Below are 13,408 nucleotides of genomic sequence, written 5' to 3'. Positions count from 1 at the left end.
TTTTCTTCGTAGTTTTCAATATTATTGATCTCCGTCGTCGTCTCGTCATCGATCGTCATCAATCTTTGTCGTTTCGTTCTTATATATTTTTTTGTCCATTTGCTCTTTTTGATTGATTGGATTTAAACATTTTGACTGATTACATGTTTGTTAGTTGGTCTGTTTGGCTAATTCAGATCACAACTTTCGAACTAGACTTATGCCTTTGTGTGGTATTGCAAGGATCATGCCCTGACTGAAACCCAGAAGTAATACCGAAGAAAAAAAAATGAAACACCGAAGCCATCGTTAATATTTTATTTTGGGAGTATACAGTCCACGAAAAGGGTCTTTAGTAAATACAATCTTGTTCACATTGTGTATTAATGCTCTATCCGTCTGCGTAGATTGCAATATTCTAATGTCACGTTTCCCAAATGCCCCTACTTTTATATACCCCTCTCCTAGTCATCGTGTTTAGTTCATTTAATTCATTATTCACTCATTTGTTTTTAATTGTTTTCTTCATCATTTCCTCATTTGTATAATAGTTCAATTTGCAATAAAAGCATCCTTATCGTTTCTTATATCACAATTATGGATGGTCCATCCTAATTCACACGGTATCACAACATCTACGGATCCTGATCCATAGGCCTGATATTATACTATGCGTAGTAATGCATTTCACTGATGTGTTTTCTCACTGAGTTAGAGTTCAAAACGAATGGCGTATAACTGTATCACCTGTACCTATGGTACGGAGTTCATTGATACTATCCACGCGTACTCAACACTCTTTATTTTCCTTCTGTCAAAATTAATGTGATTTGTTATTTTCATATTAATAAAAACAGGATGGTAAGTTGCCTAATCGCTATGCTGACGTCACCTTTAAAGTCAATAAGTGTACTTTTCCGATTCTTTAAATCAACACAACGTAAAGAACAATAAATGGCTGACGTGTTTCCATAACAACCGTCTTTAAGAACCCATTATCATCGTCTTTTCCCCATTATCATCGTTCAAGTTTTTCTCATTTATCATCTAAATTAGTTTCTTTTTCGGTTGCAACAACTTGATGTTTGTGTGTTTAGCCTTGTTTATTTACAGGTTTTAATGTTGCCGACATCCTCTGGTCATTTTGGCTAGCCCACATCATAGCTAAGTAACCGAGGAAGCGTCGTCGGGTCTATCCGGGACTGAGGACCGGGGCATAGGCCATTGTATATTCCTCGGTCGCTCTTTTAAGTAGCAAATGCACCCCTACCGCTACACGATTGCCGTAAATAGCCGGCGTGCTGGGCGCTGCCTATTATCACAGCGGTTGTGTAACGCGGTGTTTCAGATCCGAACGCATTTCAGGGAACCAACGCTGTTACACTGTCAATACTACTTTAAGAGCAAATTGAAAAGTGCATTAATGACAACTAGATACGTTGCTTTGGCCGTGCTGCTTATGATTTGTGTTAAACAGAAGCACGTTTTTATCTTACTTTTTTGTTCAATTTGTTTCTCTTATTTCGGACGTCAACATATCAAGAGTTTTAGCTAAGGCTTCCTATAGAAAAAAGGGGGAAGACTAGACAAAATGTTGGCCTATACCTTCTTTAACAGTTAAACCAGCAGTATAGTATAGTAGACGTCGGCACCTCCCCTTAACAAATAGTAGGCTATATTATATTACCTTACAAAATCCTATTAACACAAAACATCGAGATTTTCATTTATGTTTTACTTCAAAAAACGTCTCCTCGTCAAACGATACAGTATACAATCAGGGTTACATCTCCCGGATAAAATCATGAGCAAAAAGTCCGTTGTTAAGAATTAGTTATTTGTAAGTTGGGGCCTACCCACCAAAGTTAGCCATGGCTTAGCCGCTTAAATAATAACTATAAGCCCGAACGGGTAAATGATGTATCAATCCAATTAACACAAAGAAGGGAAAACACTAATATTGTGTGGAAAATGAATATATTGATGTTAGTGTTTCTGATCGTGAGCCAGTGTTGAATTTCAACCAAAGAAGGGAGTGGCAGATAGTCTATCACATGTTTAAAAAATGTTTGATCATGATAGATTGTTATTGAATGTACTGCTACCGCGGAAATAAACCTGAACATTATACATAATCGGTAAAAAGTCATTATAATGTTTCATTCCTCGCAATCACCTTGGAACCGCATGCATAATAGAGAAGTGTCGGCGACTGGAGTAACAAGTAAAAATGTGTTGTTCAAATTGAATTATGTAAGTAAAGTATAGTAATTGATACAATTGAAGTTGATTTAATATACACCATAGTTCCAGTTGATCTAATATTCCAGTCGTCATTTTCATGAATATTATATGCCTATACTTTTTTTAGTTAATTTGCGAGCGGTCCTTTTACTTTTTAACGAACGCTGCGAAAACAGGCTTACTGCATTACAATATAGGTCGTATAGGCCATAAGTTTCACCGTATTGTCATAAATAAAAATGATAGTAGGAATGTGATGTTCGGTGGCTTTTTATATTAAATTGATGTTTTCATAATGTGCTGAGTGACGAACCACAGGTGCAGTTTAATCGACTATCGATATAATGAAACGGTGATTTTGATTGGCTGAAAGGCGGGCGGCACACACGTTCTAAGAAATCTAAGAACATTGATTGGTTATGAAGATTGTACACTGGGGGTATATGCTGTATGGGTGTATCGTCCGACTTCTCATTTGCAAGCCTCGCATGACTAGTTTTAAAAGCTTAACCGCTTTATTTGTGTTTTAAGTATGTTTCTCTTTGATCTGCCGCGTTGGCAATGCGAAGGTAGTTGAAAAGGCAATAAGTTTGTTTTGTGCTTTACATTCAGCTTTGATATCAACACGACTTGTCCTGTATTAGTTGACGTCGTCAAGTTTGCTCCTTGGATGAAGTTATATCATTTCTCATCAACAACAAAATGGAAGTATTTTAAAAGTGTTATTATTACTTGATACGACGAAAGAAAATTTCTTACAAAACTTACTAAAAATACTCTTCATTATGGCATATTTTACGATATTTATTAGCATATTGTTTATTTTACTCCGGTTTCTTGGATTATCAACCATTGCGTTGTGTGTTGTTCTGGAAGATGATAAGTCGTCGAATGAACTTGTTCCCCAAGCTTCAAGGAATACGCACGAATATTTGGTGTCACAAGCCGTTGATTTTATTTACCAGTTAGACTGTACCCAAAATAGCCAATTTATTACAAAATCCTCCTGTTGGGCGCTAACAAAAACTAGTAGAGACTCCATAAATATCTATATAGCGGCTCATACGAGATCAGGTTCGAGAGCCAACAGAAAATTTAACACAGTCTTGCCGGACAGTTCTTTAAGGCGGAGTGGGTCACATGAGGCGGTCATTGTAATTGACCCTTTCCCAGAGGCTAACTTTGGACATCTTGTTATTGTTTTTTATGTGGATAGGAAATCCGAATCGTGCAGAGGCAAGCTTGAGAAATCAATGGGTAAGTAAGAGGTATGTTTACATGCCCAACACACGTGTTTGCTTTCCTTTTTTGGGTCACGTTTAGGTTAACTCCATTTTTTTTAGATTCAATTTTTTTATTTAATAGATATGGGCTCATTCGTGTTTAGTTATTTACCCGAGTAAGTTGGTTTAATGTGAGTTGTTGCTATTGGTGGATAGGAACCAACTTAATGTCAAATAGCTAAGCCATGAGCGGATCATGTGTCTGACGAGGCAAGGAACACTACCATTTACTCGGTATATTGCCCACAAAGCATTGTACATTAAATAAACCACCATAGCCCTACAATAATTACTAACAAGGGTTCCACATGGTCCCGACAGGTGTTCAATCATAAAAATAACCATTGTGTTATCCTTTGTACGATAACCCATGTTCTTCGATTAAAAAGTTCAAAGTTGGGAGTATTAAATGTTACCCAAAAGTATAAACGTACTAGCGTTGTTAGATACGCAGAGCTAAGACGTATATAATTAGGTTGGTTGAGTAGGCCTACAGTAAATATTATGAAGTTGTATAATAAATACTAAATAAATTTACTCAGTGATTGGGCTCCTCATTCATTGAACGTGTTTTATAGGTAACACCAATCATGAGGATATAAAAACGTAATTACATCGCATTATAAACATAAACAGACACTTAAACATGTAGGCCTATTGTACCGTATGTTTAGGATTGCTGGCATGTATAGTCTACTTATGAAACATGTACTACTCTCGTGCAATTATAGTTATATAACGCAGTATATAAAGTTAAAAGAGTAGCGTTTGCGCAACGCTATCAGAGTAGGATAGAACATCATTTGGCATAGTCTGGGTTCCAGACGGAGTTATGACTTAATATTAGTAAAAAGATAAATATTTGGCACATATGGCGTTTCATACGTATACTACTTGAGCTTGCATTTCCAGGTATTTCAGAAACACCTCGAAATAAATACATACTTGGGGGAAAGTCTGCATTTGGCACTACATCAGGTACCGTAGTAGGCCTACGCGTTTCGTGTCAACAAGCGTTACAGCGTTATTCGTGTGACGCTTTTGGCAATTGTGTGTAACAAGCTATCTGACGCAGTACACACCTGAGAATTTCACAGGTGTTGAACTTGATCCAGAAGCACGTCTGCTATGATTTATTACATGATCGGAAGGTCGGCAATTGGTAGTAATTTGTACTTGCTCGCTTCATAAAGAGATTAAGAATTATTGAATTACCAATGTCAGCCACTTAACTTGTATACTTTTATGGTTGTTTTATGAGTACTGTTTATTGTTTACTCGTTTATGAGAAAGCTACTATTTTTATGAGGAAAGCTTACGACTGTAAGTACTATTATTTTACACGTTGTTATACGCCGTATACGTTGTGTTATGCAATGTACGTTTCCATTTTCGACCACTTTAAATCCTAATATGTTCGGAAGATGTGTGTCTATGCTACCGTATACATTACGAGTTACATATCACTCCCCCCCCCCCCCCCGCTCCCCCTATTCTTCTTATCAATGTTCGCGTCCTATTGTTTTCTACATTCCTATAATAATTTTATTTAAAGTGAGTTGGCTTAATTCATTTCCACGCGTTGCAAATGGAATCGTGCATGTCATAACCACAAGGTGTGTTCTGATGAGGGCAACGATAAGATTTGAACCAAGACCCAAACGTAAACCAAATGCCAATCACAATTCAGTTTTTATTATTACTCTGGCTATGCATCACTACAATAAAACCACTTTGTGGAGTGGCTACATGTTCATGGTCTTGAGTGAACTCAACACCCATCTATCTTGGGGGAAACGTTAATGTTTAAACTTTAAAATATGGTTAGTGGTTAAGCTAATTGCAAGTATGTATACATTTATTTGTACTCTGCGAGACATCGAAAACTAAACCTTGTATTGGTTTTAAAGCCCCATTCCCTACGTTTTTTAGATCTAATTTAAGATCACAAACTATATTTAATGTAAAAATAATACTATATGGTCCTATTGCGATAACTTTTTTCGTCTTTAAACGGTTAAAAATGTGAAAAATAAGTCGATTCTAATAATTATAGCGGCCCGCTATAAATCCCAAAATGCATTGCGCGCGGATTGATATTTTTGTTTTTCACCTGTAATTCGCCCACTTTTCGATCGATCGTGAGGCCAAAACAAATGGAAGACTCCTAACTTTTCAGCGAAAATACCGGGTTTTCCCCAATTTGTATCAACGGAGTCTGGCAAAAATAGAAAGACAATTAATGCAGCAACTATACAACATCAGGCTAGGTATATAGCTCGCGTACGATGTTCGTACGTTACCGATGTTTACCAGCTAGGCCTACAAAACTAAGCCTAGCTAGGCTAGGCCTAAGACCGTCCACGAGAGGTCGATCGCCGCAAGCTACTTAGGTAGTGCATTGTTTCTCACTTTTTATCATAATTTACCATAAAACGTACATTTAAGACAAGAAATGACATGGTTTAATGTTTTTAAAGTGATATATATGTATTATTTTCCAAAAAACGTCCAAAATTGCAGGGAAGGGGTCTTTAAATTTGTGAAAAATTCGGCGAATTGTTGAAAATTAAAAAAAAAACATAAGGAGATTAACTTTCATTCATTCATTCATTCATAATAACATCTATTTCTTATCTTTCAAAGTAAACAAAATAACAATTTAAATATAAATAATTAAGAGGCAAAAAACCCAGAAAGTAATAACATTTGGAGGACTCCCTCCAAAAAAACTTGTGACGGGTAGCCAGTTAAGAAGTTGTAATCATATTGAAGTTTGAACAAACAGAAACAAAACAAGACAAATAAACAAGTACAGTAACGCAAGACAACGACAAGTTAATAATGATAAAATACTATGGAAGCACAGAAAAACCAGAATAAATATGTTCATTTATTATTATAAGTTATTTATGGAGTAGAATTTGTTTAAGTTTAAAAGAAAAAATTTTTTTTTGAAGGTGCCATTTTAATTTCTTTGGGAAGATCATTAAACTGAATTACTGTCTCTTAAAAATCCTATGACAAAAAAAATACTACGTGACAGTTGCAACGTGTACTGTTATTAAATGCAAGTTGTTGCTTTATAATTCAATTTCATTGTAAAGTCAATGGAATGCAAAACAATATTAGGTATTTGAAAATTTCCTAAGCCGTTACTATAGAATTTACAGCAAAATTGTCATTGCACTTCTATCGTTCTGATTGCATTCCATCAACGAATTGAAGTACGAAGCAGTAATCATAGCAACCGTTAGCTATCTTGTCAGACGTGAGTACCTGTCTGACTCGTCAGCCGAATTAAATCTCCACCCGTACCGGCAAGATCAAAGGCAAGCCGCCAACGGACAAGGCCTTCTGCGGAGGACTTGGCTGCATATCTTATTTTCTTGAGTATTTTTATATAAAGCAGTATAATTGATCTCGTGCGTAGGGCCAAAGTATTCACACGCTGGCGCGACTTGGTTGTAATCAATCCGACGAATTGTTACATTTCCTATAATTTCAATGACTTTTCCTGTCGGCTACTTCTAAGAACAAGATGAATAGTAACCCGCTTTACTTTGGCGGCGGACTTGCATAGATGGGCTGATGCCTATTCAAAAGAGGTCTATTAAACGAGACAGAGGCAATAACACCTTCATTTCCCTTCAAGACAGGTCACTCAAAACACCTACGCAAAGCACCCATCGCGCCTATTATTTACGCCGAACGAGTATTTGTCACACATTTCGAACAAAAGCGCTTTTGTTGAGCATTTATTTGTAATCCGATGAATGTCGTAAGCTATTGATGTAAAACCTAGATTAATGGTATTTTTGTTTTTATCGTCTGATCAATACACGCGCGAGTTTGTTTACAAATTGCTCGATTGAAAATGATCTTTCTTAATCCACATAAATCTGTTCTTGAGAATCCGGAAGGAATATTTTTTCATTCATTCATTCGACTCGTCAACAACATTTTTCATTCCAAATTCAAATTATCATCGTATTTCCGTTTTGTTTAGCGGTAGGCCTATTCTATATAGGCCTACACGTTACGACATTGCTGGCCTTAGGAGTGAGGATTCAGGTCTATAACTCTGAATTCGCCACAAGTCCGTAAACTTTACACAATGTTGGTTGCCGTTGGTTTTCATTAGGTCTATACTCATAATTTTCATTGTAGCAAATTAAAAAAAACTTAGGCCTATATTTCTCACAATTGGTTCAATACATAGTTATGACGTAGCCTAAATATAAATAGATCTTGTGATTTATTATTAAAATACGTACGTTGTGTGGTGACCAAGAAAATTACATTACGTTATTGAAGGTACAAGCTATTAATCTATTCACCTCTATTCGTTAACACTACTATGCCCGATTCGTTTTCTTCCTCCACCAATTTCTGGGCTTATGTAAACGCGATTTCAAAGTTATCCCATTTCAATGAGAGAAATTCTTCAAAACATTCGTTGTGTAGGCCTACTGTAGTTCCTTTATGTTTTTCTCTTCACCTTCGATCTTAAGAATATATGTCTTCTCGAATAACAACTTTATAAATCAGCCATTGTTCCCCGCCACAAAAGCGTTCGTGACAAATAAATGACGAGCCGAGTTTACCTGTGAAGGGTGAACGAAATAACATTCCCCAGCGCTTACGTCAAAAGGTATTTAAAGTACCAATTATAGGAATTCTTTTCTCCTTTCTTTTGCCACGAACCGCCATGGAAAGAATGTTCACCGGAAAGAATGTTCACTTCAATTAGATATTTTAAAAGATAGGCCTATCAACGAATGAAATGCATGTCATGAAGTGAGTGTGGAAAAAAGGAAACACGATCGACTTCTGCGTTTTTGCGCGGGAACGTCGTCCAGTTAAGTAGGCCTAGTGACGCTCTAGTGTAAATGCATGTGCACACTGTACTAATAAGTATACCACGTAAAAGGTGTATTAAGAACATATCTTCCGGACTTGCTGTGAATTAAATGTGTCGCTATAAATGTTCATATATTGACGTAACACATTTTTAGATTTAACACGTTCAGCAGATATTCTTAATATTACACGTGATGGGCCATTGTAGATCAGTATTCATGTGTCATATTTGGATATTAATGTTAAAATGTAAATATATTAAAAAGCTAATCTTATCTTTTTTTTAGGAAGGGAATGTTTACAAGTAGCAGTCAAGAGCAGATGTAAAAACCGATTAAAGACGTCATCTAAACGACACTGTGAAATCAACATGTTGCCACTAGTATACAGAGAGGGTGACAGCGTAAGTGTATTGTGCCTATTTATATCAAGGCAATCTAACAGGATGCGGAGCTCCGGAGATCAAAGAGTTTATCTGTGGCTGCGACACGATCAGTTCCACTCTACGCCTTCACAGACACCGCGCGTACTATGTACAGTACTATTGGTACGCAGCCAGACATAAGATCAAAGGACCGTTACGAGTTCCTATCTTGGCAAAAGGCGAACGTGTCCTGTTGTTAGATTGCTTTGTTTATATAAAATATAATAGGGCCTATTTGGAAGAATACTCGATGGCTTAGGATATGCATATACGGAATCAGCGGTATATATAAATATGTTCTCAAGGCTATATTACAGTAATAAATATGTCTGCAACACTGAAGGAAACAACTTCTACTGGGTCCAAACGAACCCAGTTGCGGACCAGGATAGTTAAAATATAGAATGAGACAAATTGCTGAACTTAACCCAATGTTCAATTAGTTTCATTGTATTTTTAATTAAGGATTGGTCCGAACCACATTAAATCCACCCTTACTCATACAGCCAATGTTAATCAGTTTTTTTTTTGTTGGTATTTTTAGTCACATGAACAGCAGTTAAAATGCATTGATTCTCCATTATATGCGAAGTGTCCGAACTACAGAACAGGGCTTAGCAATTTCACGAGAAACTGTGAATTGGAAACTAACACGAAACGGTGCCAAAATCAACGAACAAATGTAAGTAGTAGGCCTGTCAGTGCTATTGGTCGAATGAGGTGAGGTGGTTAAATGATATTCGCGCGAATCGACATGAGTTCTGATTGGTTGTGCATTTTCCTCAAGTCACCACAAAAAGATGAAAATATTAATTACGCATGCGCATTAGTCAACGCTTTCGATTCGCGCGAATAAATTTGCCTAGTGGAAAACATGGTTATGTGCGTGCGTTCTGTTACCGAATTTGCGGAACTATGTACGAAATCTGACAACGTGTAATTTTGTCAAGATACCGCGGTCAATATTTAATAATTGTTTTATGTTTTTATTGTTCTGTCTAGTTTGGACGTCGATGTAAATTACACGAAACATGCGATTATGGCGTGATGATATCTGGCGGCTGGAACAGGCAGACTAGTATTAAACGACATTCAGAAAACATTAAAAATATGTATTCAATGTTACGGGAGCAAGGCTTCAAGAAACACAATATCAAGATGTTCTTTGCTGACAATACAGATATTGAGCGTAGGTTTTTCGTTTTTATACGTAGGCCCACTTTTCAGCAATGTAGGACCAAAGCTAGCAGTAGTGGGATTCAGAACCTGCAAAGGCTTGGTAAAAAGCCCAGTCTGACGATCGTGTTAAGTTGTAAACAAATAACTGTTCACATTTCGTCTTTACCAAAAAACAATACAAAGGCCATTGATAACAATCTGAAACAATTCAGAAATGAGGGGAAGGGAAGTCTTTGTAGTATATCGCAAATTATTATTTCAGTACGTCCTTGTATCAAGAAGAGAAGAAAAAAGAGGATGAGGAGAGAGACTGCACAGACACAGTTAGATCTTGGATCTGATGTTATCGTCTGCCATGACGGGAATGGGCCATGTAATATAATTGAGAGTAGGCATAGGCTAATCACTGTCCTAGTGTCAATTCATTGAATGGAAACTTCCTTTGTGGCAACAAATTCCGCGATCCAATTGTTACCATTATAGTAGTCTGTCCAATAGCAGCACATGTCAACATAATTCCATTTTTACATCGTTTTCCAAATTTATTTTTATAGTTCTCACTTAATTATTTATATATTGTATGTGCCGATACAACACGATGACAGATTTTAAATTTTATTTTCAGTGTATGAACAGAGCAATCAGCACGTTGACAACCGTTACCCAGCGACGCAGAAGAATGCGATTCGCAACCATTTGAGCGGTCTTTGTAGCTCAGGTTGTAATGTGGATACACTCATATTGTACTTGAATAGTCCAGCTCTACCGGATGGAAGAAGTCTGTTATGGGACATTGATGAAAATGGACAGGTACGGTAAATCCGAGCGCATGACGTAACCATTCGTATAAATCCGAACGTATGACGTAAACATTCGTAATTTAAGCGTGTGACGTAAACATTCGTATACATTTTAGCATATGACGTAAACGTTCGTAATCCGAGCGTATGACGTAATCACTAATCATTCGCACAAATCCGAACGTGTGACGTAATCATTCGTATAAATCCGAACCTGTGACGTAAACATTCGTATAAATCCCAGCGTGTGACGTAAACATTCGTATAAATCCGAGCGTATGATGTAAACATTCAAAATATTAATTACATTTTTGTTTGTTTTGTTTTTTAAGATGGCAGCCAGTGAAATGATAAGCGTAAGGGAGATATTGGAGGACATATCGGACTGTAAAGCCTCGCATGTCTATCTGATTGTGGATCAAAGTTATTCGGGTATTTTCGCCGAAGAAGTAAGAAAATCGAAAACTCACGAAAATGTAGTTGTGTTCACAAGTGGAAATAAAACGGAATATTCATGGAGAAGTGACCTGACCAATGCATGGTCATACAGCAACCACACGCAGCAATGTGTAGATGAGGTGTATGAGGTAGGCCCTACCGTACATGTTACATTACTTTTGTTATCGTCATTATGTACCGTAATGGTTATTTCTTATCGTCATTATTATTTTATCCCATTCATAATAATATCGTCATTATCATTAATATCATCATAATCATCGTGTTATTGGAATTATCGTGTTAGTCATTATTAACGTCATTTCTATGTTTTTATATCGATATGTCACCGTCCTCCCAGAAACGGTCGATTTTTTTGTCATAAGCATTTTTTCTAAGCTTTTCATGAAAAGAAATTGTAGGCTTACTAAAATTTGTGTTTTATATTCTAGATCTACTCGGATTCATTCACAAACTCGAATCCTAGGATGATGGAAGGATCGGCAAACGCAGCCAACTCAACTGTATTCGGAGGTCACCCGTGCTATCTCTTACCATTCATGTCGAACAAGGAAATCCGCTCGACTTTTACGGGGTGCAGATACAGGCCATACGGCTAGCGCACACACACACTCGCAAATGAAAAGCACTCTATCCACAAGCAGTCTTTGTTTCATATTCAGAATATACGTTTATTTATATTTTCTTCACTACGGTACTGTATAGAGAAAAATCTGAACTTTCTAAAATTCGATACACGAGATTTTTCGACTTGCACAAAGTCGGCAAAGACTTAACTGTAGCAGACTACTTCCAACTCATTTTGTGATGCATGTAATATTATGACAGCTATAATGACACTGCCAAGTGCTCATTAATGTTATGCGTTTATAATATCCGCTACTTACCGGTATGCGTTTTGTGGTAACGCATAATTTAAGAAATAACGCGTTTTCTTCAATCGGCGAGAATAGTCGCCCACGTCACACAACCGAAGTTAGTGCATATCACAAATACGTAGGCACGACATGGTGTGCTTCTTCGTCTACTAAATGATTTTGTATAGCCAATTCGTGTACAGATTTCAAACATATTGATTGCTTGTCTCACGCTCAGGATATTAATGAACATGAAAGTACAAATTCAAACGTATTTAGGCCTAGGCACAGTAATGACATTCTCCTTCTACGTGCTATATGTTGCTTGTATACGAATCTATAAAGCACTCAGTATATAATGCTTAAATATACAATAAATGAGATAGGCCTATACAAAATATGGTACGCCCATACGCATTGTAGTGACGTCACATGCGATTTAAAGCAATTACATAAAATAGGCCTACCGGTAATGTAAAATTTGAAAAAAAATGTACATATTGTAATAATGTGAAAATAAAATAAAGTTTATATTATTATCCGATAATTGTTTGGTTATTGGTTTTATTTAAGTTGTTGCATGAGTTTTAAGCGTACCGAGTTTAACTCGAAACAAATGGAAATTGTAATATCAACTTTCTCTGCTTTAATATCAGTAGGCCTAAACTACAAAGTTAAAGCACACTTTTGGATATAGGAGGTGGTCATGTATTTCGATTTGCCACGACCAACGACCACCAAAGTACGGCATGCTAATCCATTTTGCGCATAATGTGGTGATCCGCCTATCTCGACATACTGCAGGCTTAATGGTTCCTACTACGACACATCGATTGAACTGCCCTCGTCGCAGCAAATCAAAAGCTCCTTATTGTACAGACCTATGACCCCGTAAAGATGATCGTTTGAACTCTCACATTTGGATGAGTGCATTCAAAACTACCGCCCATTTAAAGACAAATTGATATCGTATACGATTATGATGTGTTTTGTGTTTATCGACATGCGGAAGAAAACAAGGACGTAGTGGATGACTTTTAAGGTAATGATTTTACAACCTATTAGAAAATAACTAAATAAACAATTGAAAGCTAGGCCTTTCAAGGTCAACATGATGGAAGCTAATTCAGTGACTGTATGGGTAGGTCTATCCATCGTGTATGGCCGCCATTCAACGGAATCGGTCGCACAATGTTTGTTGAGTGAATTAGATTACAGGATAAAGCCTACCTTCAATTACATGTACTATGCGTACAACAGAAATAAGTGACTTTTGTTATTTTGAATCATTATTTTGTACGTTATTTTATATTTTTTGTT

General features: G+C 36.7%; 1 protein-coding gene across 2 annotated transcripts; it reads left to right on the top strand.

Annotated features, from left to right (window-relative positions):
* The first annotated feature begins 2,813 nt into the window (after positions 1-2,813).
* On the top strand, positions 2,814-12,635 carry LOC144840129 (uncharacterized). 2 transcript variants are annotated; one of them, XM_078695810.1, is made up of 7 exons: positions 2,814-3,480; positions 8,657-8,772; positions 9,338-9,475; positions 9,796-9,982; positions 10,598-10,782; positions 11,105-11,359; positions 11,663-12,635. In XM_078695810.1, the coding sequence occupies exons 1-7, from the start codon at positions 3,009-3,011 to the stop codon at positions 11,828-11,830; spliced, it is 1,521 nt and encodes a 506-aa protein (XP_078551936.1). In that variant the 5' UTR covers positions 2,814-3,008; the 3' UTR covers positions 11,831-12,635. The 2 variants fall into 2 exon arrangements, with proteins under 2 accessions (XP_078551936.1, XP_078551937.1); XM_078695811.1 differs by lacking the exon at positions 2,814-3,480 and adding an exon at positions 4,623-4,829.
* Positions 12,636-13,408: the final 773 nt, after the last annotated feature.

The sequence above is a fragment of the Antedon bifida genome, chromosome 4 (genome assembly GCF_963402885.1).
Source record: "Antedon bifida chromosome 4, ecAntBifi1.1, whole genome shotgun sequence".
Lineage (NCBI taxonomy): Eukaryota > Metazoa > Echinodermata > Crinoidea > Comatulida > Antedonidae > Antedon > Antedon bifida.
The sequence above is the reverse complement of the archived record's forward strand: the minus strand, read 5'-3'. Positions and strand labels throughout refer to the sequence as shown.

Excerpts from the sequence above, each read along its gene's own strand:
- LOC144840129 (XM_078695810.1), top strand. The coding sequence starts at position 3,009 with ATGGCATATTTTACGATATTTATTAGCATATTGTTTATTTTACTCCGG. Across the intron at positions 8,773-9,337 it reads TATACAGAGAGGGTGACAGC|TCACATGAACAGCAGTTAAA; the intron begins GTAAGTGTATTG and ends TGGTATTTTTAG. Across the intron at positions 11,360-11,662 it reads GTGTAGATGAGGTGTATGAG|ATCTACTCGGATTCATTCAC; the intron begins GTAGGCCCTACC and ends TTTATATTCTAG.